Source organism: Diabrotica virgifera, chromosome 4, assembly GCF_917563875.1.
Source record: "Diabrotica virgifera virgifera chromosome 4, PGI_DIABVI_V3a".
Lineage (NCBI taxonomy): Eukaryota > Metazoa > Arthropoda > Insecta > Coleoptera > Chrysomelidae > Diabrotica > Diabrotica virgifera.
This window is the reverse complement of record NC_065446.1, coordinates 236,526,580-236,552,562: the sequence shown is the minus strand read 5'-3', so window position 1 is coordinate 236,552,562 and position 25,983 is coordinate 236,526,580. Positions and strand designations below refer to the sequence as shown.

The 25,983-nt window shown below is 33.8% G+C and overlaps 1 protein-coding gene across 1 annotated transcript in view; it reads left to right on the top strand.

The window, feature by feature from the left end:
• The first annotated feature begins 7,037 nt into the window (after positions 1-7,037).
• LOC126883828 (odorant receptor 83a-like) overlaps positions 7,038-25,983 on the top strand; it is a 40,884-nt gene continuing 21,938 nt past the window's right edge. The window contains exons 1-2 of the mRNA XM_050649502.1: positions 7,038-7,094; positions 22,316-22,484. Coding sequence (XP_050505459.1) covers positions 7,038-7,094; positions 22,316-22,484 — 226 coding nt within the window. The remainder of the gene's footprint in view (positions 7,095-22,315; positions 22,485-25,983) is intronic.

The window sequence follows — 25,983 nt, the reverse complement described above, 5'->3', positions numbered from 1 at the left end:
TCTCAAAAAATTTCATTTTTACTCAAATAATTTAATTTAATAAAATTTTTTTGGACACCCTGTATAAATAATTATGTAAATGTTTATATTACTGAATAGAGAATTGAAGAACCTTTCAAATGAGCTAGCACACGACCCCTATTCTCATTTAAAAAAATTATCGATTACGTCATCACGTCCAGATGGATGACGTCACTAGTATATCATATATGCCACAATATCATAACTTAAAAATAAAAATCGACCTATTTCGGGATTTTTCCTTAAAGTAGCCGGTTTACGAAATAACGAATTTATTCCTTTCATTTGCACCATACTCTCGGTGGAAAATAGTGTCGCGCACGCTTGATTAGCAATAAAAAACAAAGAAGTTTTGAATATTGTATTGCAAAAAACTCTTAGGGATTTCATCAATCGATGTTTAAAGAATATCTACTTACCTTGGCAACATTCAAATTTTCAGTTTTTCACATAGTTTTTGAGGACTAAAAATGGCCGATTTCGCAATTTTTCAATTTTTATTCGCTTATATGTCAAAAACTATCATTTTTAGAGAAAAGTCACTAAATACCTTTTCTGTTTGGAATGATCCAAAAAAACCTAAAAAAACTTTTTTCCATGCAAAAAAAATAATTTTAGGAAAAAAACAAAAAAAAAACGTTTAAAAAATTTTTGACCACCTTTTGGTCCTGGCAACATGCAAATTTGTTAAAAGGAGTCCTTTTTGAGTAAGATTGTGCAAAAAATACGAATTAGAATATTTTCCCTAGAGGATGCGCAGTGGCTTTCTGGACTAAATGGATTTTGATCATAATTTGTAAATTGTATACAGTGCTAGTCAAAAGTCCGTACCCCCCTCGTATATTTTGAACGGTTATACCTATAATAGTGAAATTTGGAGGGAGGGAATAAACGGGCCTAAGCTTCTTAACTAGTCATGACAGGTGACGTAATAGTGACAGATGACGTTACAGAGCCAATGTGACCGATGATTTTAAATGGGACCTTATGGCAAGTGATACCTCGTTTGAAAGGTATTGAAAATACCTATTCAGCCATACTAATTTTGTTTGAGTTTAAGCTAATTTTGATGAACAAATGAAATAAATATAAAATTGTAGTTTCGCATTTAATTAATAAAAATTCAAAATTCCGCCTATGATTACTTGTCAAACAGGTTGACGTTGACGTAAAAACTACTAGAGAATTAGGGATTCCATTGAACTGTCAGTGGTGGCCGGTGGATGGCTAAACTGACATGGCCATAGACATAGTTAAGGGGGGTGGTCATGGCGTATCTAATGTTTACCTTAAATATTGACAAATTTGTAAAGAATATCCTGTTTGGTTTTGTTTTTTTGTTAATTGTGTAGCGAAATTTGTGAAATTGTGATAGCAAATTAAATATGAAGTGGTTTAAACATTGGATACGCCTATGGATGACAGTTTCGCCATCCAGCAGCCATATTATATCACGTGATTTGGAATGCCTAATTAAAAAACGTCAATTTTTTTGACAAAAAATCCATAGGCGGACATTTGAATTTTTATTAATTAAATTCGAAACTACAATACTATATTTATTTAATTTATTCACCAAAATCAAAATCAACCTAAACCCAAAAAAATTAGTATGACTGAATAGGTATTTTAAATACCTTTCAAACGAGGTATCACTTGCCATAAAGTCTTCTTTAAAATTATCGGTCACAGTGGCTCTGTAACGTCATCTGTCACTATTACGTCACCTGTCATGACTAGTTAAGAAACTTACGTCCGTTTATTTCCTACCTCCAAATTTCATTATTATAGGTATAACCGTTCAAAAGATACGAGGGGGGTACGGACTTTTGACTAGCACTGTATACTCGTAGTCTTATAGAGTACGTTATGTATACACATCCTTATTACTCAGGGATATGAAAAATAGATTACGACCGATTCTAAGACCTACCGAATATAGGTACATATATAATTTCATAAAAATCGGTCAAGCGGTCTCGGAGCAATATGGCAACTAACACTGTGACAGGAGAATTTTATAGATGTAAATATATAGATGGCAATTAACAAATAGAGGTTGTTGATAGAAGAGTGAAAATTAAGGGTTGTATGTATTTTTTAATTCTACATCTTATAAAATTAAGGTAAATCATTTTGTCCAAAAAAATTACAAAAAATATCAGGGGGGCAACCACCCTTATATTGGTATGAAAAATAGATTAAAAACTATTTTCAGTCCTACAGGATATACGTGTAAAATTTCATAAAAATCAGTCAAGCCCTTTCGGAGGAGTATGGTAACTAACACTGTTAGAGGAGAATTTTATGTATATAGAAGTAACTGTGAATTAAATAATAAAAGTGGCTAACTTTGACCCTAATTAACCAAGGAATTTTTTTTTGAAAATTCGTGTAAAAATACCAGCTTTTGAAATCCCAAAGTAAAGTTACTTTACAGTCAATATTAACAAAGCTATTCAAATTGTTTATAAGCCAAAAATGACTCTATTTTAGTAAACTGTTTTCGGAGTGATAAAAACGACTTTTTAATGATTTTTTCCAACACTTTGAAAATATGACTTTTCTTGTTTCATGTGGTTTTCACAGAACTGCTATATCGTTATTATTTTCTGAACAATAATATTGCGAAAAAAAAAAGCTTTTTGCGATAAACAAATTTAATAAAATTTAAACGAATTGACGACTCGTCTTAAAATTTTTTGTGCATTATAAGGACTGCTTGACTCAACTTTTCATTCAATATGAAAATCTTAAGGCCATTTTCGCAAAAGTTATAGGACATTTTTTATTTTCGAAATTTTAGTCTTATTTTGCAATTTCCGAAGCAAGAAATAATCGGACCAAAATTAAAAAGTTCCATTTTAAACCTTCGCTCTTCTACTAAAAGAAGATAATTATAAATAAGATATTTAATTACCCTATTTTTACCTGTAGCGATTTAAACGAAAAAACTGCCATTTTTGACCCTTATTTGTCAATAACTAAGTTTCTCGTCCGAACTGTGACGGGAATTTTTGTATTTAAAATGTATTAGGTATATAGTACCCAAAAAACCTATTTGCAACCTGGCGGCTCAAGTGTCCCGGCAAAAACCTTATTTCTCTGGACTAAAAGTGGCTGGCTACTGTCGCCGATCCTCGCCACTGTGCATTGGGGCTGCAAAATAGCCTATTTAATGGGGCTAGTACACGTTGGGCCAATCAGTTGGGCCAAGGAGTTGGGCCAACGTGTACAGGACCACTTGGCATGAGTTTGCGATTGGCGGTCAGCGTTGGTCTACAAACCGAATCTTGTCGGTATTTGGTGCACAAATCAAAGGATTTTTGGGACTTGCGCGATCTGCCAAACAGCTGTTTGGTTATGAACACTGAACACGTTGTTGTCGTTGAGTTTAAAATATTTGTTTTCTCTTCTCACAATACTGATACTGTTTATAAGTATTAATTTTAAGGTTGTGTTTTAATATGAATACTTTTTTCGGTGTAAAAGCACCGTCGTTTGCGCCATTGTTTTTTAATCACTCTTGTTTGGTACACTTTTCTATAAGCATTGAACGCCTTGTACAAATTAATTGCGGCAGCTGCTACAGTCTCTACATCCATATCCATAATCAGAGTTTGTTTTTTGTTTATCCACTAAGAAAGGTTAATGCAGACTGATAACTCCACCAACGTGTAATCACCATGTATTCACTGTTCTTACTTGGCCCAACTCATTGGCCAACTAGTTGGCCCAACGTGTACTGGAGCCATAACACTAGAAGCACCAACATTTCTGCATACCTAGAAGCACTGCAGCGGTCAAAATGACGGGTATTAGAATTTCTATTGCCAGCCGTTTTTGAATTCTTTTTTACTTGATAAAAACCTATATTGAGTTAATAACTAATAATAAAAGACATATTTAATTAATTTAAATGAACTATTTAATTATTTAAGCACGATTTATGCGGTAGCAAAATTTTTCAATTTTGCTTGTACAAGACCCACACAAATTTTATTTACATTTATGTATATGACAAATTTCACATGTTTTTCACTTTCACCTGCTGCGATTTCTCTGTTGTTTTTTGTGGTGTTGAATCGTGGACCTTGAACAAAGAATATGTGTAGAAAATTGGAAGCATTCCAAATGTGGCTATATCGGAGAATAGCCACAAAAAATCAGAGAGTCACAAATGAGGAGGTCCTCAGAAGAATGTAGAAGAACCGAGAGGTACCACCATCAAATCTCGAAAGTTCGAATACTTTGGACACATTATGCGAAATGAATCCAGATATACCCTTCTAGAAGCCATCCTGCAAGGAAAAATATTTGGAAAACGGGTCCCAGGAAGAACATCCTGCGGATAAGGTAAAAATTCCCATGATGGTCGTCAACATTCATCACGGATAGGCACATAAAAAAAATAATATGCTCAAAAATATTATATGCCTAAGTGAATACATAAATATAAGCTAGTGAAGCTTCTAATATAATATCGTTGCTAACCTGGTGTACTAGCGCTATTGCAAAGTAACTCCCATCCTATAGTGTGGATGGAGGAATTCTCTAAACTGCTTCCGCGAATTCCTCTTACCTGATTGGTAATAATTCCTAAAGAGGTATTGAAGACAGCATTCGAAGTTGAAGCAGAAGTACTGAGCATATCCTCAATCTCAACTTCATCTTCAGAATCGCTACCCGATGAATGTCCTTGATCAACTTTATCAGGCACATACTCGTCTTCTTCATTATTGGATATATTTTCATCATATAACTCTACTTCATATTCATTATCTGACAAATTCTGTAACCACTCCAATAGTTATTGCTCAGTCAAATATCGACGAGACGTGATAACAGCAGAAAAGAGAAAGATCACAATGAAAAATCAAAATACATATTGAGCACGCACTTGCAAAGACTATACTCAAATTACCTAATAACAAATGTTTTCGATGCATTTTATACATAAAATAAGTAAAAACTTCCCAGAAAAATAGAACAAAATGTAGAATACCTTGTCATTACTATCTAATTTTTCTAGGTAGACATTAACTATATTCAAAATGTAATTATACTGTAAAAGTACCTTTAAAAGAGAAATTATAATCCTCAAATAAATATGAAAGTCCCAAATTAAAATTTTTGTAAAATAAATATGAATGAGTAATACAGAGGGTCAAAAACAGAAAGCAGTCAAAATGATTGCTCTAGTGCTTCTAGGTAGACATTAGCATATCTTAAAAAGTAATTCCGCTAAGTAGCTGTAAAAGAGAAATTATAATCTTCAAATAGGTCTAGGAAAAGACATAAATTATCAAGTCTCTAAAATAACTATGAATGAGTAAAACAGAGTGTCAAAAATAGAAAGCAGTCAAAATGACCGCTCTGGTGCTTCTAGTGTTAAGCCACGTTGTGGATCCGTAGAGCAGCGGTGTACAGTGGTTCGTCTCTTTTTGCGCTAACAGTGTCACGGTGCTCACTCCATACCACTGGCGGAGGTTCCTAAGACAGGATGTTTTTCTGCGCCGGGGGCCGCGCTTTCCCTCTATCTTTCCTTGCATAATTAAATGTTGCATTTCATATTTCGGATTTCTCATCAAATGGGCAAAGTACTCTAGTTTTCTTCTTTTTATGGTATTCATTACCGCTTGATTTGTTACTCTGTTCATTCACGATATCCTCAATATGCTGCGGTAAGCCCACATCTTAAAAGCTTCAATCCTTTTGCACATTGTTTCCGTGAGGGTCCATTCTTGGTTTCTTAGAACAAAAAGCTGAACACATAGCATAGTAATAAGAGTATTCTTTGCGTAATTTTTAGCTCTCTCTTTGTTAGTACCTTTTGCATTTTCCTAAATAATGTTCTGGATTGCTATATTCTGCATTTGATTTCCTGTGATAAGTCTCATTTTTCATTCACCCAGCAGTCTAGATACTTGTATGCTTGTACTCTCTGCACCATGTCTTCATTTATTTTAATATCTGCTAAGTTATCAGCTATATTTTTGTTTTTGCTGATGACCATCCATTGAGTTTTCTTCATGTTTATTTTCAGACCCATTTGTTGGCTATGGTCCGTCACTGACTGTAAGAGTGCCTGCAAATCATCCCTATCCGTTGATAGTAGAACTGTGTCATCAGTGTTCTCAGATTGTTGATGACTATTCCATTGGCAATTATACCTTCTGTTCTGTCTTCTACTGATTCTAACAAACTAAACAGAAGCGGAGAGAGCACGCAACCTTGTCTAACTTCTCTGACAATGGGAATTTCTTCAGATGTCTGCTTTATTTTATACTACAGAATACATTATTTCTCTTGGTCTATCTAGGCCTGACGGATGTTGGCGATCATCATGGCAATCTTTATCTTATCCGCAGCAGCGTGGAAAAGATGCACAGATGTTGTGTTAAACCAGGTTCGGAGGTTCTTCGGTCCTTTCGGTTTTCGTGGTTTCAAATGTCGGTACTACAAAAACAATGTTTATAGCATATTTTATTATTATTTAAAACCTGTAAATCCTTTGTGTGTAGTACACCGATGTAGAAGAAGACCTAAAGATTGATTCTAAGGAACAGAAGATGGAGGGAAGTTGCCAGGAGTCGACAGGATTGGCGACCTCTTTGCGAGCAGGCTAAGATCCCAACGGATTGTCCAGCCACTTATGATGATGATGATGATGACACATTCTTGTCGCACTCCTCTTCTTATTGGAATCTCTTTAGATTTTTGTTAGTCTACAGATCGAAATTCGATGGGCATTCAACAAAAATCACTAAAGAAAGCATATTTAATATTACTGTAGATACAACCTAATTGTTATTTTGTTCATTTTAGCTATATCAACAATGGTTATGAAAACCAATGACTATTGCAAACTTTTTCTTTATGGGATTAAGGTATATCTTATGACTGCGTTTTTATGGCCTACACAAAGTTTTGCTGTAAAGACCAGTTCTTTCATCATACAATTTTTGGCCTCAGCTTTTATGCTGGTTGGTCTTATTCTTTATCTGAATGACCACATGACAGATTTTAGCAAGGCAACTAATGCTATGTGTATGATTATGTTGGATATTATGGTAAGTACGGTATGCGGCAAAATAAACAGTACTGAAAATCGCATGCCTCAAATTTGTATTAGTCCATTCTTTGACGGTTTTTGCGTTAAATTTTAAAGAACCGCTTCGATTGACTTGAAATTTGGCATACATATAGATAATATGTTAAAGAAAAAAGTGATATTGTGCCGATGTGTGCTTTTGCTCTGGAGGTGGGGTGCCCTTCTCGGGGGTGGAAATATTTAACCTAAAAATAACCTCGTAAATTGATAGATATTTCAATTCTGAGTAAAAAATCTTATGTACGACTTTTTCGGTAAATTGATATTTAGCAAGTTATTCACGATCGAAATTGATAATTTCCTACATGAAAAATGCATGTTTTTGAGTGGATTTTCAAAAATTTCTAAAATTATGCATTTTTACGAAAAAGTCATTATAATCAAAAAGAAACCTATAAGTTAGTGAATGGAGTGAAGCTCTTTAAATTATTATAGCAATAACATAACCTAAGTTACAGCCTATTTAAAATCCGGGTTTTTTTTCGAATTAACCTTGAATCAAACATTTTATCATTAAATAACGCAAGAAATAGAGATTTTGGAAAAAAATTACGGAGAAATCTTTTAAATATTTTACTGATACCTTTAAAAGGTGCTACGATAAAAGTGATTTGGATAAAAAATGGCTGAGTTATTACAAAAACAAAAAGATTATGTCGTTGAAAAATCAAAAGAATAATTACTTAAATTGGTGAATTTTCCACAAAAATTAAAATTAACATTATTCCATGCACAAATAGGTTTATTTATAGCCTGACTACGCGTTCCGAGATTTTAACCAGTTTAAAGTGCTTAGGTTTGAAAAAAAATTGCAATTTAGTATTAAATTATTTTTTGATATTTTATAAATGTTCTCCATTTTTCCAAAATTACTTGAAAACTAAAAGAAATCTTAAAAATATATATCAATACTAAAATGTAGTATTTTTTATACTAAAACTTAATCAATTTTTTCAATGTCTCTATGGTAAACACTGAGTGAGATATTTATATTTTAAGTTTGCACGTAAGTGTGAGAAGCAGTTTTCTACGCTCTTTGAATCGCATGCTTTAAAAATCAAAGACCTCCAGAAAGTCCAGCTTCTGAATACTTTTAGCACTTACAATTCCCCACAAAATAAGCTTTGGAACAATGAAATATCTTGTTACAAGAACAAAATTACAGAAGTTTTCGTTAAAAAACCATATTGAAACTTATGTCGAATACTTTTTAAGCGTTGATATAAGTATCTTATTTTTTTTCATGAAAAAGGCGCATCGTATGAAAAAAAGGGAAGATATATTTTCTGTCATAAATTAAATAAGTAACTCAAAAATGCTTTTTAATTTGAAATACCTCAGTGGCGTACTATTTTTTTAATTCAGACTAGTACCCGTATGCGCGCCAATGGTGAATATAAAATTCCTAATAGTAAGTCTGCCAATAAATGCGTAATAACTACCTCTTAAAAGCCACTAAATTTCATTTGCATATCTCAACCGGTTTTAGAGCAATCAATAAATCTTCACTTTGTAAGAGAAATCTCAACACCCCGTATCTTGGAACTTTATTAGCTACGACTCTGGTTCTACTAGGTCTCCAAACTTCATACATACACAGATTTTTTCAGTTTTTCATAATCTATATTTCTGCTCGGATTATTTTTTCGATAAAATACTTACTTTCTGAGTTATTTGCGAAAAACCGTCTAACAACGTGGTTCTTTTGTTGAAAAATGAACATATTCACTCGCAAATAAGGCGAAATGTATTGACTTAGCGAAAAAACTTTATAGAACAAAATTTGCTTAGAATTAGTCAGTTTATCCATTTCCGGACTTATTTTGGACTTATATTTTTTCACCCCCGAGAAGGGGTGAAGCTCACCCCAGGGCAAAAGTACACATCGGTACTATATCACTTTTTTCCTTAACTTATTAGCTATGTGAATGCCAAATTTCATGTCAACCCAAGCGGTTGTTTAAAATTCACAGGTATTGCAATATTTTACCGTGAGTGAATGATCTAATAAATCTATTTGTAGGGGTAATTTATAATGGTTGAAAATATTAAATACTTTATAAACTAAATTGCAAACATAAAATAAAGTTTAGATCACTACAAAATACATCATTACCTAATTTATAGTTACAAAATATTTTTTATACAAATTCTTATTTGGAGGGTAGTTTTTAAGGGTTTAAAAATAGTTATAAACTATAAAATACATTTCAATATGGGAAACAATCCAATTCCTATATTTAACATACTATTTTTTGCACTATTGATCATTTTTGACTGTTTACCGTGACAGATTTTACGTCAGTAGGTGACATTTACTAGCAACTCGACGGTAAGTAATCCAACTCGACGGTAAGTACTCCAACTCGACGGTAAGTAATTAACTTACCGTCGAGTTAAAAAATCTCTTAATTTTAATTTATTTTTTGAAAGAATAAAGAAAACTAACGAATTATTTATTAATATTGAAACTTATGGTACAATTTGTTAAATTATTTAATGAAATCCCACCTGTTTGGGCTGTGGTTTCACTTCTAACAGAAACTCCTGCAGAATCACATACATTAGTAGTATTACTTATATTGCACAATATTTTTTCGGCAAAATCTATTTTATTTAAAAAAAATCTTCTACATAGCTTTCTGCCACTGTCGATGAACGCCAACCTCCATGACGCTTTAATCCGAGGATATCAACACCTTTATTAGCCAAAAGCGTTGCTGATGTCCTCCTGAACGAATGGCCAGTATAGTTCTCGGGATTAGGCAAATTTAAGAATTTGGCAATTTGAGAAGGCCAGCCCCCGATTGTCCCTTTCCCTATTACTTGAGCACAACATTTTCCTTTGGCGTATCTTAAGAATAAATGATTTGATTTTACTTGTAATGGACGAAGTTTTATATACTTTTGCAGATTTTCTAAATATGGAATTTTATCGTCTGGTTTATTAACGACTGTAAAAGTACGCTGGATGTTCGTTTTTGTATTGGGTACTTTTACAATCATTAAACCATCGGCTTGTTGGATGTCATTCATAGTAATATTATATAATTCTTCTCTTCTACAGGCCCAGATATTCCCAATATCATTGCGACCTACAAATTATGAAAAAATCTTCATTAGAGTATTTCTTTTACCTAAACTAGCTTATATTACCTTGTGAACTAGAAATTCTTCATCCGGTGCTTCCATCAGAAATTTTTCAAATTGCTCCCGTGTAAAAATGCTCGCTTTCTTAGGCCTATATACAACATTTTTTCTCTTCAAATACGCGATCAAAGTTGAAAACTTGGAAATATCAATGCCATCATAAAGAAAAACGGTGGATTTAATCATTGAATATTCTGCCCAGAGGCTTCCAGGAGCTTTCAACTGCATATGTCTGTGAACGAAATATGCCAATAGAGTCTTTTCTTTGATTCTTAAATTCTTGCCTTCGCACCATTTTTTAAAACTTTGGTAGGTATTTTGATAACGGATTTTGTATTTTTCGGGAATAATTGCGGAACACCCTTCTTCCCAAGCCCGTTCAATTTCTTCAAATTCACTTTCGCTCATATTTTAATTTATAATAATCAAAATTGTACACTTCGCGTCAAAAAAAACTGGTACACTTTTTTTTCCCAATGTAAACCTGTGTTCAGACTGGACACATTGGCTCGTGAATCACGGCGTTGTTGCCAGCACAGATAATGGAATTGCACTAAATCTAAATACAAATAATAACGTTCAAAAATCATGGTGGTGAATCGTAAAACGGGCCTAAGTAACTCAATGTAAAATTCTAAACTGTTAAATTCCTGCTTCCCTAATTATTTCATAACAAAAGTCATGAGAAGCTATTTGTAGAGGATTAAAATCTGTATTAAAAACAAAAGCTAAAATTGTTCTAGGATTTAAACACATTCCAACATTTTGAAAAATACCTACATTTGCCACAGTAGGTAGATATGTGTGTAAAAGTTAGGCCCACGTTATTATTTACCTGATTGTTCGCACACTATTGACTGAATAAAACATCTTTATTATTATTACTTTCTCCTCAATTGAGGCTATCTTATCAATTTTGTTATTTTTTAAACAAGAAATGATAAAATAAAAATTTTGACAGTTCAAATTGTCAATATTTATAATAACTTCACTGTGACCGAACGCAACCGATAAACATTGTGGTAATGTGTGTGGCCTAACTTTGGCGTATTTCTGTGAAAAATTATTATATTTTTAAAAAATTTTGGAATATGTTTAATTCGTAGAACAATTTTAACAGTTGTTTTCAATACAGATTTCAATCCTTTAGAAATAGTTGTTTATGTGTTTTGATATAAAATAATTAGGAAAGCAAAAATTCTACAGTTTAAAATTTTACAGTGAATATGGCCCGTTTTCCAATTCACCATTCGGTATAAAAATTTTAGACAGGTATTATTTTTACCATTAACAACAAAAAACCGTATCTAATAAATTTAATATCCAGAGAGACGGTTGAGTTAAATGAGTTGAGTTTTGAATGAAATATTTGCAATTAAACATCATTAAATGTTCTCTTTATTTTCCCCCTGTAACTTATTAAAATGAACATAGAAGTTTTCAGGAACTTTCGGCCCTCAGTAATAATGTAATCTTTCATTCTGCGTTTAAATTTTTCAAAAATATAAATTATATTTCTCATGATTCGAAAAAAAATGAATACATTTAATAAAACACATTGCACATTTTGACAGGCGACATTTTCCACCTGTTTTTAATATTTCAGCAGTTTCGAATTTTATTGTAATACATGATATTTAAGTTCCACACTTGTTCACTGTTAAAGTTATTCATTTTGTATTAATTTCAAATTTTAATTTTTCCAGTGTGTTTTATTTATTAGTATCCCACAACTCTAAAAGAGTTTTGTGCAACACTTTACGAGAAACCCTTCACACTTCTCGATTTTATATTAAACTAGGTCTCTATTAAATCATGTCTAGAGTTATTATCTGTCATTCATGTCATATCTGTCATAAATTATAATAGAACACGAATTAATTTATGGGTACTTAATGAGATGATGGAACATTACAAAATTAATAAGAGAATTTTTTAGGATGCATGTTTAAATAAATGTGACTGACTAATCGAGAATGCTCGATGTTGTTTTAATTTTTAGTAAACTAAAAACTTGCGATCTGCCGCACAGCCCTGCTTTTAGCTGGTTTGATATAATATTTTAGTTGAACTGGCAACGTTGCCTAGAAATAAGAATGACATATGTGACAAGACCAATTTACACAACTAGAAAAACACGATTTTCGGTTATAAGACTTGTACCAGTTTTTTTTGACGCGAAGTGTACTTAAAATTATTGACAACTAAATAAAAACTCAATTCTCCATTGTTGTTATGCACCCTAGTTACTACCTAACAACCAAAGTATCTATCTTGATAAAATGAATGAAACTAGTCAATATGACGAAAATGTTTAATTTTATAGTTTATAATGGCATCAATCGTGCAAAAAACGTTATAAGCATGTCGAACGTTAAGGGTAACCGATCTCAGACAATAATTGGAGTCGTCGCTCCGCTCCTCCTCCAAACAATTGTCTTCGATCGGTATAAAACCCTTACCGTTCTCCATACTTAATATACTATAACGTACCTACCTACACATAATTTAGATTTAGATAAAGCTTATATCGGCTGTTTTTAGTTTTTGGTAAAAAAGGGTAGTTTTCACCCCTTAAAAATAAAAAGCACACATTGTAGTCATATCACTTTTGAAGAGAAGGATAAGATGAGCTTATTTGCAAAATTTCTTCTAAATCGGAGCGGTTCTTTAGAATTTAGAGGTCTTGCAATATTTTACTGTTAACGAAAGTACTATATGTGTCAGGCGCCGAAACGTACTGAGTGGTTTCCGTACGTCCTTATAACGTATGCGAATATCGTGATAATGTTAAGTACTTCAAGATGGTTCACAGTTTTGCAGAAAATTTTTTTAATGTGGAGTACTATCTTTGGTCATACAGAAAAGGTCCCAAAAACGGTCTAAGCTTAGAATTAACAATGGTTTCAGCAGGACGGGACAACCTGTAACACTGCCAGGGAGTCTCTTTAAATACTGCGCAATCATTTTGGGAGTTACCACTCACCAGATGTCTACATATGGGGAATTCTGAAGGAGCTAGACAGCTCCACCGTCTGCCATTTCGGAATTGCGGACTAGAATTAAAGATTTTTTCGTGCCAGAAGCAGTGGCAGCTCTAGAAATTGGCCTTGGGAAGGGAAATTTGCCTTAGCGGGGAACTTCAAATGAAAAACCAGCCAAAAGACAGAAAAAAGATAAACTCAATTTACATAAATAATGACTTATAGGCAATGAATTCCCTTACTTTTCCTAACTAGCGTCTTTATTGGGTTGAATTTGTCTTTCTGTGGTTTTCGTTTCATTTTTGTTTATTATAGGTTATTCACTACATGCAATCAATAAACAAAAAAACTATAAGCATGTTAGTTGCTTGTTCAAAGGGGTGTGTAAGTATAAATTTGGATTTGTTATCCAATGATAACAAAGGCTCCACTAGCCTCTTAAATTATTGAACTGTGCCTTGAAAGGGTAAGTAGTTCACTGCACTGCACTGCACGACACTTCACTTCACTGCTGCTTAGAACCTATGTGGTAGCTCCAGTGGTTTGTGCATCCTCAGTCTCCGAGTCTGCTCACTATTATCCAGCAGGTTTAGTGCAAGATTATTAGGGTGGTTTTCTAATTTTACCAAATAGTGCCTGCTGTATTCACTCACTCTCTCCTTTACTGTGGCTACTTGAAGATCGTCTCTGATTTCTTTGTTAGGTATAAACCAAGGTGCATTTGTTATGGTCCGTAGTACCTTCGACTGGAAGCGTTCCAATATCTCTATGTTTGAGTTTGCATCCGTACCCCATAGTTGTACACTATATGTCCATATTGGTTTTAAGGCTACTTTATACACCAATAATTTGTTTTTTAAACTAAGCTTTGACTGTCTTCCCAATAGCCAGTAGTATTTGCTGAGTTTTAAGCCAAGTTGTTTTCGTTTGTTAAAAATGTGCTTTCTCCAGGTCAGTCCTTTATCCAAGTGCATCCCTAAATATTTAACGCTGTCAGATTGAGGCAAATCTTGTCCATTTAGTGTAACAGGTGGCACTATACCTCTGCGTTTGGTAAATGTAATCTGCACTGATTTTACTTCATTGATTTTGATTCTCCAGTTTCTTGTCCAGTCCTGAATTTTCACTAGATGTTGTTAAAGAATTCTTGCGGCTATGACTGGGTCTTTGTGTTTGACCATTATCGCTTTATCATCTGCAAAGGAAGCTGTGATTGTATGGTTGCTTACTGGAAGATCAGCTGTGTACATAAGATAGAGAAGTGGACCAAGAACACTGCCCTGTGGTACCCCTGCCTTTATCAATGTGATTTCTGATGTTGTCTGTCCGTACCTTACAGTAAAATATCTTTCTTTTAGGTAGGATTCCATAATAATGTACAGTGTGTGGGGGAGTGATTTTTTTAATTTAAATAGTAGTCCATCATGCCAAACCTTATCAAAAGCTTGATACTAAAGACTCACATCTAAGAAAGTAGTCGTGCAGTAACTTTTTTGCTCAAATGCTTCATTTATTTCATCCACTAATCTGTGCATCTGTTCAATTGTGCTATGATCCTTTCTGAATCCGAATTGGTGTTCAGGAATCAGGTGGGTTTCTTCTATTATGGGAGTCAGTCGGGTTATGAGTAGCTTTTCTAGGAGTTTACCAAGGACTGGCAGCAGGCTGATTGGTCTGTATGATGTTACTTCATTTATTGGTTTTCCAGGTTTTGGAATAAGTATAAGCTCGGCAACTTTCCATTGGGCAGGGAAGTGTCCTAATTGTAGCACCGCGTTGAATATTGTTGTTACTAGCACAATCCCTTTTCTTGGGAGTTCTCTAATAAGACGGCCTTTGATCAGATCAAACCCTGGAGCCTTATCTGGATTTAAGTTTCTTCTGATTGTCTCATGTACCTCTTTGACTTTGAAGAGTTTTGGAATTTGGGACATTTGATATGGATCTTCAAAAGTTTCTTTGATTTTAGCATCTATTTCAAGCGTATTTTGCGATGGAAGAGGTTGAAAGACTTCCTCCAGATATTCTCGGAAGGTATTTGCTTTTTCCTCGTCAGTGCGTCCCCATGTTCGGTCTCTTTTACGAATCGGAGGAATTTGTTCATTTTGTCCTTTTAAGTTCTTAACCGCTTTCCATAACGAATGGTCTATATCTTCTGTACTTGTCAGATTTTCTAAGTATTCGTTAAATTACCCATTCTTTATATTGTTAATAAGCTCTTTCAATTCTCTAGAAGCTTTGTCATAATTTATCCTGTTTGTCTGGTATCTATTACGCTTCCAAGTCCTTCGGAGTTTTCTTTTTTCAGCTATCTTCTTTTTTATTATTACTGGGCAGTGTTGTTTTTTTTTGTGATTTGATATTTCTGGTGTTGCATTTTTCGCAGCAGTGTGAATGATGTTTGTTAATTGATTTACTGCAGTTTCAATTTCTGTTTTTGTTTTTAATGATATTTTTAAGTCAATCTCTGCATTAATTTGGTTTCTATATTGTTCCCAATTGGTATTCTTGTTAAACAGCATTACAGGAAGTTCTTTTTCTATATTTGTGGTACTAACTTGTGCTATTATTGGTGTGTGATCAGAATAAAGATCTAGATTTGATTCTACATTTAGGTAACCAGCTCCTATGCCTTTAACTATGAAGAAATCAAGTAGGTCTGGTATTTTAGCTGGATCCTTAGGCCAGTACGTTGGAGTGTTTGTGGATAGGTAACTCAATTGCAGTTCCTGGACGATGCTATACAGTACTCTACCTCTACCTGGCGCTGTTAGTCTTGAGCCCCACGCTATGTCTTTCGCATTGTAATCACCTCCTGCTAGGAACCTGTGACCTAAAGACAAGAAGTATTCTTCCATCTCTTGTTTATTTGGTGGGAAGTATGCCGCTGATACTGTTAATGGACCTAGCCAATCTTCAATTACGATACTGGTTGCCTGTAGAAAGTTTTTACTGAATTTAGGTAACTCATAGTGTTTAATTTGGTGTCTAATGAGCACTGCCGTTCCTCCTCTGGCTATCCTGTCAGCTTCTGGATGTGTTGTGTGGTACATTGAATAATTTTTAATATTAAAGTAAGAACTACTGTTAAAGTGGGATTCCGACACCAGAAGAATGTCAATGTCGTTGTGCGCAAGAAATACTTCTACTTCTTGTTTGTGTTTGGCAAGGCCGTTTGCATTCCAAAGGTCAATTTTATGCAGTTGGGCCATTTCTAATTAAGAGATTTGTTAGTTGTGTGAGTTGTTCTCTAAGTGATTTTATTTCTGCTGCCATTTGGTTCATTATTTGTTGTTGGTTTGTAATTGTATTTTGAAGAATGGATAATATATTATTGTCACTGGCAACTTGCGCATATGTTGGCCTGAATATAAACGGGTTTCGTTTCATGTGACCTAATATATTTGTATGTTTGAACAATTTTTTTATTTAATGTTGGACCTTGTTAGGGGGGGAGGAATTTCCTCATTTTCCCTCTCCGTAGATCCGCCACTGGCCAGAGGGCATCTTTCACATCTGTTTGATCGGGAACGTGCGTCGTCGTGAATAATGTTTGCAAGGCTATATCATGTATACTAGATATATAAATAATTATAAACATTTCAATATATATTTCAGTACTGTTTATTTTGCCGCATATTGTATAGTCTTTTTACTACAAAAGCAAGATTACGTAGGTCAAAATTTCTGACGTGAGAACACTGCCAAATCATTAGAATGTGACTTTTTATCATGGCTACGTTAATGTCATTACTTTTCAGATATTTTTTTTGTTTCTGTTTACTGTAAGTACAAATAATATCTCTAATTCTTTATTCTAAATGATGTCAATCGGTTTTCATTTCTTGTCGAAATATATTAATAATACGCCGAAATAGATTGTATTGTAATCTTAATTAACGTAAATAAACATCAACTTTAAAATTGACAATTCTCTAGTACAGCTATACGCTCTGAGCTCCGCTGGTGTCGCTCCTAGCGGATAAGTAATGCAACTTTCACCGGTAATTTTTAAATGTATTATTTAATTGTTATCGCTTAATATTTACAACGCAAAAAAGTAATTACATTGTAATCGATTTTTTTAAGATTTTGCTAATCATTTTGACGTTTTATTGATGAAATATTAATTTCTTACTTCGGATACTTTCACAATTATCGTGTAGATGGCGCTAAGGTTAATAGATTAATTTATAATTACATACATATTACGGAAGATTAAAAAAACTTAAATTCAGTATTTAAAACGTAAGTATATAAGGTAAAAATATATACCACAGCTTTGACCAACTAATATTTTTTATAATTAATGTTTTTATTTTTAATTTTAAATTAATCACTTTGACATTTAGGCCAAATTTCCAGTAAACGGTTACAGACTTGTCACTACTGGCGCTCGCGAATTTTTAAATATCCCCTCTGCGTACGAGCTCACAGCGTATACGACACCCACACGGAACTGACCGATCTTGCAAAAGTGTCAACATGGTTTTATAATAAGAAAAACGTAATCGCGATTACATTGAGAATTTTAGAATTATATTAATTAAATAACCAAAAATATTTTTTATTATTAATAATAGATATAAATTTTATGAAACAGTCCTTTAAGCTAAATACTCCAGAAAATAATAATTTTATTTAAATATATCAGACAATCGTACGCTACTGATATGACAGTTCTGTGTTGCTAAATTTTTACTTCATTTCGTACACAATTTGATTCAAAATATAGCTTTAAAACCCTGTCATAATCACCATCATCATCTTGGTGCTACAGCCCTTAGAGGGCCTCGACCCTCTCAAGCTTTCTACGCCATTCTGTTCTGTCCCTTGCTTGCATTTTCCAGTTGCCGACTCCGATCTTCTCGGCAACTTAGATTACCTCGTCCATCCACCTAAGCTTTGGTCTACCCCGTCTTCTCATTCCCACGGGTTGCGCTGTTGGAATCTTTTTTATCATGTTCGATTCAGGGGCCCGGGCTACATGTCCTGCCCACTGCAGGCGGTTTCGCTTAATTATAGTGATAATATCTTTTACATCAAACGTATGCTTGTAGATATTCTGCAGTTCAAAGTTGTATCTACGCCTTCATATTCCGTTCTCACAGACCGCTCCCAATATCTTGCGTAGCACCTGTCTTTCAAAAATCGATAAAGCGGATTCATCTGTTTTAGTTAGCGTCCATGCCTCATGCCTGTGATCCATATGTGAGAACAGGGACTATCAATGTTCTATACAGCCTTATACGAGTTTTTTCAGACAGAAGTTTGTTAGATAAATACTTGGATAGACTATGATAACACCTGCTTTCAATTATTATTCGTCTTTTTATTTCCCCTGATGTGTTATTACTGGGGTTAACTGATGTCCCTAGATATATGAACTCTTTGACTGCTTCGAAGTTTTGGTCATTGATGATTAGATCTGCGTCAACATTTCCAGCTCTTGTGTTTGAGTTAGTCGCCATGAATTTGGTTTTATTTCGATTTATATGTAACCCCATTCGCTCTGCTACTAGCTCGGTTGGAATTTATGCAGTTCTCGCTCTGGTTCTTGTTATAATGGCCACGTCGTCTGCATATGCTAGAATTTGGACAGATCTATTGAATATTGTTCCCCTGCTATCTAAATCAGCGTCTCGTACGACTTTTTCTAATGCTACATTAAAAAGTTAACAGGCCAGCGCATTTCCCTACCTTAACCCCTATGTATTTCAAATGGGGTTGACGAGTAGTTTTGAATTTTTACTGCTGATATCATCTTGTTCATTGTCACTTTTATCATACATATGAGTTTTTTTTTGGAATTCCTAACTCATTCATAGCGTTGTAGAGACTTGGTCTTAAGACACTGTCATATTCAGCTTTAAAATCGACAAAAATATGATACATATCTATGTTAAACTCTTGCGCTTTTTCCAGGATCTGTCGTAGTGTAAAGATCTGGTTAATGGTTGAACGTCCACGCCTGAATCCTGTCTGATATTCTCCTAGAAACGTTTCGGTATAAGGCTTCAATCTTTCGTGCAAAATGTTTGACAATATCTTATATGCTAGGAGAGTTATATCGCGGTAATTATTGCATTCCAGTTGGTTTCCCTTTTTGTGCAACGGGCATATTAAGCCTTTTTCAGGCATTTGTTCCTCATACCAAATTTTACAAACAATTTCTCGCATCACCTTGGTGAGCTTCTCTCCACCGTGCTTAAATAACTCTGCTGGGATGCCGTCGCTGCCTGGGGATTTGTGGTTTATTAGTTTTTCTATAGATATTTTCACTTCTTCTATCGAAGGGGGTTCCACGAGTTTCTAATTTCGGTATTCCAGCTCTATATTGTTAGCAGGTTCCCCTTTCAGCAACTCTCGAAAGTGCTCTACCCATCGTAACAGGATATTCTCCTTGTTGGTAAATAAGTTACCTTCCTTATAATTACAATAGTTGATTCTCGGTTTGAATTCTTTTCTAATAATATTTATTTGATGATAGAACTTTTTTGTTTCTCCGTGACTCATATGGCTTTCGAGCCGTTCTAATATGTCATAGGGTTTCAAATCAACATTTCAAACACATTTTTGTAAATTCTTTTGAAGGGATATTGGAAATATTTTGTTTTTGAATTAAATAAGCGTATTCAGTATAATTCATAGAATATTCAATAATATTCGAAAAAAAATATTGAAAAATACGCCAACGGTGGCAAAATTTTAAAGAAACCTTAAAAACCAATAGATTTTGCGGGACATAATAATAATAATCTTTATTTTGATATATATTTTGATTGGTAAACAGACCAGTGCAGTAACCTACATTTGCTTACTAGTCCAGGGTAATAAGGTTTTTTCCATGACACTCGAGCAGCCAGGGTACTGAAGCGTTTTTTCGACAGGTAATACCTATAAGAGCAAATTGTAACTATTTCCTGCGTAGGATCTGGCGGCCATTTTTATTTATAAACAGTTAAGTGTCAAAAAATGGCATTTTTCCCTTTTTTTTTCAAACAATAGAAAACAGTGAAACTATTGTTTTTTTAGTACAAATATCTTTGAGATTATGTAAAAAGCTTTAAAATGACGTATTACAAAGTTTGATATACTCATTTATTGTTAATATAATTGCAAAAAAAGTCGGAATTGCAAAAAAAATTAATTTCGCAATATCTATTGTAAAAATTAGTATACAGCTTTGAAATTTTTGGTATATAAGGGTTCATTGGTGCTTAATATGTGACAAAAATTTCAAAGCGATTCATTCAATTGTTTAAATTTTATTCAAATTGTTTATCCCAGAGAGCATTTTTTTTACAATAACATAAGTCAAAAAAAAAATGACGTTAGAACCATTCCACAGGTGTCAAATGAAAGAGCATGAGCTATATTTTCAACTTGGTTTAAAAAAGCGAATAAAAAATGCATTTATTAGTAACAAATAATTATGCAAAAGTATCGTAAATCTTTCCTTATAAACTTTTTATTTTTTTATATAAGAAACTATACATATTTATTACAATTTTTTATCAATTATGATATAAATAACATTACTTGGTAGTTGTGCACTTAAAACAGGGTAAAAAAGTTAATTTTTTGGAAAAAGTTATTCAAAAAGTTTATAAGGAAAGATTTACGATACTTTTGCACAATTATTTATTACTAATAAATGCATTTTTTATTCGCTTTTTTTTAAACCAAATTGAAAGTATAGTTCATGCTCTTCCATTTGGCACCTGTGGAATGGTTCTAACGTCATTTTTTTCTGACTTATGTTAGTGCAAAAAAATGCTCACCGAGATAAACAATTCGAATAAAATTTAAACAATTGAATGAATCGCTTTGAAATTTTTATCACATATTAAGCACCAAAGAACCCTCATTTGACAAAAAATTCAAACCTGTACACTAATTTTTACAGCAGTTATTGCGAAAATATTTTTTTTACAATTTCGACTTTTTTCGCAATTATATTAACAATAAATGAGTATATCAAACTTTGTAATATGTCATTTTAAAGATTTTTCCATAATCTCAAAGATATTTGTACTAAACAAATCATAAGTTTCACTGTTTTCCATTGATTTGAAAAAAAAGGGGAAAATGCCATTTTTTGACAGTTAATTGTATATAAATAAAAATGGCCGCCAGATCCTACGCAGGAAATAGTTACAATTTGTTCCTATAGGTATTACTTGTCGAAAAAACGCTTCAGTACCCTGGCTGCTCGAGTGTCACGAATAGGGTATATTTTTGTCTTATTACCCTGGCCTATACCTGTTTACACTGCTTGCCCGGTAGCCATGGACGTTAACATATAGGCAATACCTCATATACCTATTTTATATTATGTTTTAAATGTATAGTTTCAATAAAATTTTATTGGTAAACAAATTTTGAAATTTTCGGTTTTTGTTATTATTTATTATTCTTAATGAAAGCACATAACTTCAAAATACTCCCTGAAATTTTCAGATTTATTGGAGCAAAATTACCGGACATACAGTATGCTGAATATCCCTACCTTCGACTCGCTTTGCAGTAGGTTCGCGCCAGCGCGCAGCGCGCTTGAGCGTATTGAGCAACGGTTAACAGCTGTTCCCATTCTATTTTGTAAATTACTCCCTGATTTAAAAACATATTCCGGTGGGCATCACTTTACGATTTGACAGACAAAAAATAAATTGAGTAATTGAAAATAAAAGTTGCCAATACTCTAATAATGCATTTTTCCCAAAACTGCTTTTTTCAAAGGCATTGTAACTAAAAACTACGGTACCGATCTACCTAAAGTTTTGCATATATTTTCTTTAGATATCTCGTGAGGTAACGCTGTAGAGATAATTTTTGTTTTATGCTTATATTTTATTTAACAATAATAAAAATTCAAACAATTTTCACCCTTTTCTGCAAAAAAATTCGTTGTTTTGACTTCTGAGTGATATCAAAAAGTCAGAAGTCATGACAATGTTGTATTTATGTTTTATATTCATAATGAGTTTATACTGTTTAATACTGTGTAAGACATCTTATCCTTTATTGTCCAATTTATTTTTAGGGTGTATTTAAAATTGTATTTTTATGGTTCAAAACAGAAAAACTTAAGTCTTTATTCAACATTATACTAAACGACTTTTGGCCATATGATTTAATTAATGAAAGCAAAAGAAGGGTTAAAGATATGTTTAACTTAATGAATATATTTGTAGTATGGTTTATGTTGGCAGGTAAGAATTTTTGAAATAACGGGTGATTCAGAGAAACGGTACGATTTGTCAACGCTGTTGACGATAAAATAGAGGTGTCACGGGCTTGCGACGTAAATGTTGTGAATCTAGAGAGTGGGAAGTTTAGTTATCATGGAGACGTGGTCGGGTGAACAACGGGAATTTGCTGTGAAAGCTTATTAAAAAAGTGGTGAAAGTTTTGTGCATGTACAGCGAACGTTTCGTTTACACTACCATTTACCGCCACGCGCTGCAGTTCCGTCTAATATGGCTATTAAGACTTGAGATAGGAACTTTGAAAGTAGTGGTTTAACATTACGGAAAGAGGTGGCAATGTTAGAACTGCTCGCACACCACGGAATATTGTAGCGGTGCAAAATTCATTGCACGCAAGTCCTCAAAGATCCATCCGATGACTCACGTGTAATAAATTGCGCACTGCTTCAATATTCCGTGGTGTGCGAGCAGTTCTAACATTGCCACCTCTTTCCGTAATGTTAAACCACTACTTTCAAAGTTCCTATCTCAAGTCTTAATAGCCATGTTAGACGGAACTGCAGCGCGTGACCGCAAATGGTAGTGTAAATGGAACGTTTGTTGTACACGCACAAACCTTTCACCACTTTTTTAATAAGCTTTCACAGCAAATGCGCGTTGTTCACCCGACCACGTCTCCATGATAACTAAACTTGCCACTCTCTAGATTCAAAACGTTTACGTGGCAAGCCCGCGGCTCCTCTATTTTATCATCAGTAGCGTTTTCAAATCGTACCGTTTCACTGAATCATCTGTACTTTCATAGAACACCGTGAAACATTCAGACGAAAATATCAATAAGTTTAACTAATTTTTAAGTTGTTTTGAGCAGTTCAGCGAGGTCCGAAGGGAAATTTATATGAATCTGAATTTATTCCGCTCTGAATTCACTGAATTCTCTACACCATTTGAGAACATGTCGAACATATGTATATGCACCCATAAACTTCGATTAGCTGACGGTGAATCTATATGTAAAATCCTTTTTGAATTTAAAAAACGTATCAAAATAAAACGTATTAAAATAAACCGAGGAGTAAGACAAGAAGATACCATATCGCCCAAGCTATTCAACCAAGCGCTAGAAGATGTGTTCAAACAACTACACTGGGATGGCTTGGGTATAAACATAAGCGGGCAATATCTAAATCACTTACGATATGCTGATGATATTGTATTAATAACAGAAAGAAGTGAAGAACTACAAAGAATGATGGAAGAACTAGATAGAGAATCGACAAAGATAGGACTGAAGATGAATTACAGTAAAACAAAAACCATGACTAATCAACAAGAAGAACTAATAATTACAGTGGCACAAACAAGAATAGAACAAGTAAAAGAGTATATATATCTAGGACAAATCACTAGATTAAATAAAGAAAATCAGACCGAAGAAATAAAGAGAAGAATAAGATTGGCCTGGGCATCATTCGTAAAAGTGTCTTATATTCTAAATAACAGAAAATAGCCGCAATATCTAAAAACAAGCGTCTTCAATCAATGTATACTCCCTGTTCTAATATATGGCTCTCAGACATGGACGTTTACAAAAGAAAATATGGAAAAAATAGCAGACAGAAAGATCCACGGAAAGACAAATGCTGAACATTAAACTATCAGACAGGAAAAGAAACGAATGGATCTGTAACAAAACAAAAGTGAAAGATGTCTCAACCCAAGTAGCAAAGCTTAAATGGAAGTTCGTCGGACACACCCTACGGCAGAAGGATGAAAGATGGACTAAGACGATTATACATTGGAGACCGTGCAACCACAAACGAAAAAGGGGAAGGCTACAAATGCGATGATCAGATGACCTGAAGAAGCACACTGGGTCAAAATGGATGCAAATTGTCCAAGATAGAGAGGCATCGAAGAAGGAAGAGGAGGCCTATATCCAAGGATGGATGTTTAGGGCTGATTAGATAGATAGATGTAAACCAGAACATCTATGGCTGCTTCCTAGATTATAACAAGGCATTCGATACGGTGAAATATAATCGGTTAATAAAACTACTAAGAACAAAGAACATCGACACACGGGATATAAGAATAATAAATAATCTGTATTATGAACAAGAAGCTGTCATAAGAATAAATAATTTAAATACCAATAAAATTAAAATCAAAAGAGGCGTTATACAGGGCTGTGTCTTGTCGCCATCACTGTTTAATGCATACTCAGAAGATATAGTCGAAAAAGCATTAGAAGATGAAGTAGCAGGCATAAAAATAAATGACCTACCCATAGGTGAAACTAGATACGCCGATGACACAATACTAATAGCAGAAACTATTACAGATCTACAAAGAATTTTAGATAAGGTTGTTGCAACGAGTGAAGAATTTGGTCTGTCACTAAACATAAAGAAAACGAAAATCATGGTTATATCAAAGAAAAATATTAGAAACATCAATCTACACGTAAATAATAGGACGACAGAACGAGGTCAGAATTATAACTATTTAGGGACAAACATTAGTGAAACAAACGATTATACCAAATAATTGATGGATTCGACCGTTACTTGATGGAAGTTCATTTTATCTAACAATAAAACACTGAAAACGTTTGTTTTCTATACTTCCACAAAATTTATTATATCTAAGTGACTACAGCTGTTTCGGCGGAGTGCCTTTCTCAAGTAATATAGTTTACAATGTGTTTGCCTTTTTAATCTTCAACTGAAGAGGTTGAGGAGTGGGGAGCTGTTTGTCTCGAGTTGGTCATTCAGAATTACATCTGTATTTTTCAGTTTATTAATTTCCATAGATTCTAAAAAAGATAGCTTAAGGCCTTTATTTTGAATATGTAGAATTTGAAACTCTTCATTGAAAGAATGATTATGATCTAGAAGGTGAAGTGCGTATGTAGAAGAACCAAAAACTCCATAAGAAAGCCCTGAAATTAGTGTATCCACCACCACAGAAAGAACCCAGTACCTTCTGCTCTCTCACATATACTGGCAAGATAACAACAACAATAGCCAGATACATAAAAAAGAAAGGAATAACACCAGCTTTCAGAACTAACAACAACTTAAGCAAATATATTAAGAACAATAAAAGCCGAAAGAGAAAGCAACTACAGAGTGGTGTGTACAAACTAACTTGTGGTGACTGTCCGAAAACGTACATCGGTCAAACTGGCAGAACTTTTGACAAACGGATAGCAGAACACAAAAGGGCATTCAACAATAGAAAAACAGACACTTCTACATACGCACTTCACCTTCTAGATCATAATCATTCTTTCAATGAAGAGTTTCAAATTCTACATATTCAAAATAAAGGCCTTAAGCTATCTTTTTTAGAATCTATGGAAATTAATAAACTGAAAAATACAGATGTAATTCTGAATGACCAACTCGAGACAAACAGCTCCCCACTCCTCAACCTCTTCAGTTGAAGATTAAAAAGGCAAACACATTGTAAACTATATTACTTGAGAAAGGCACTC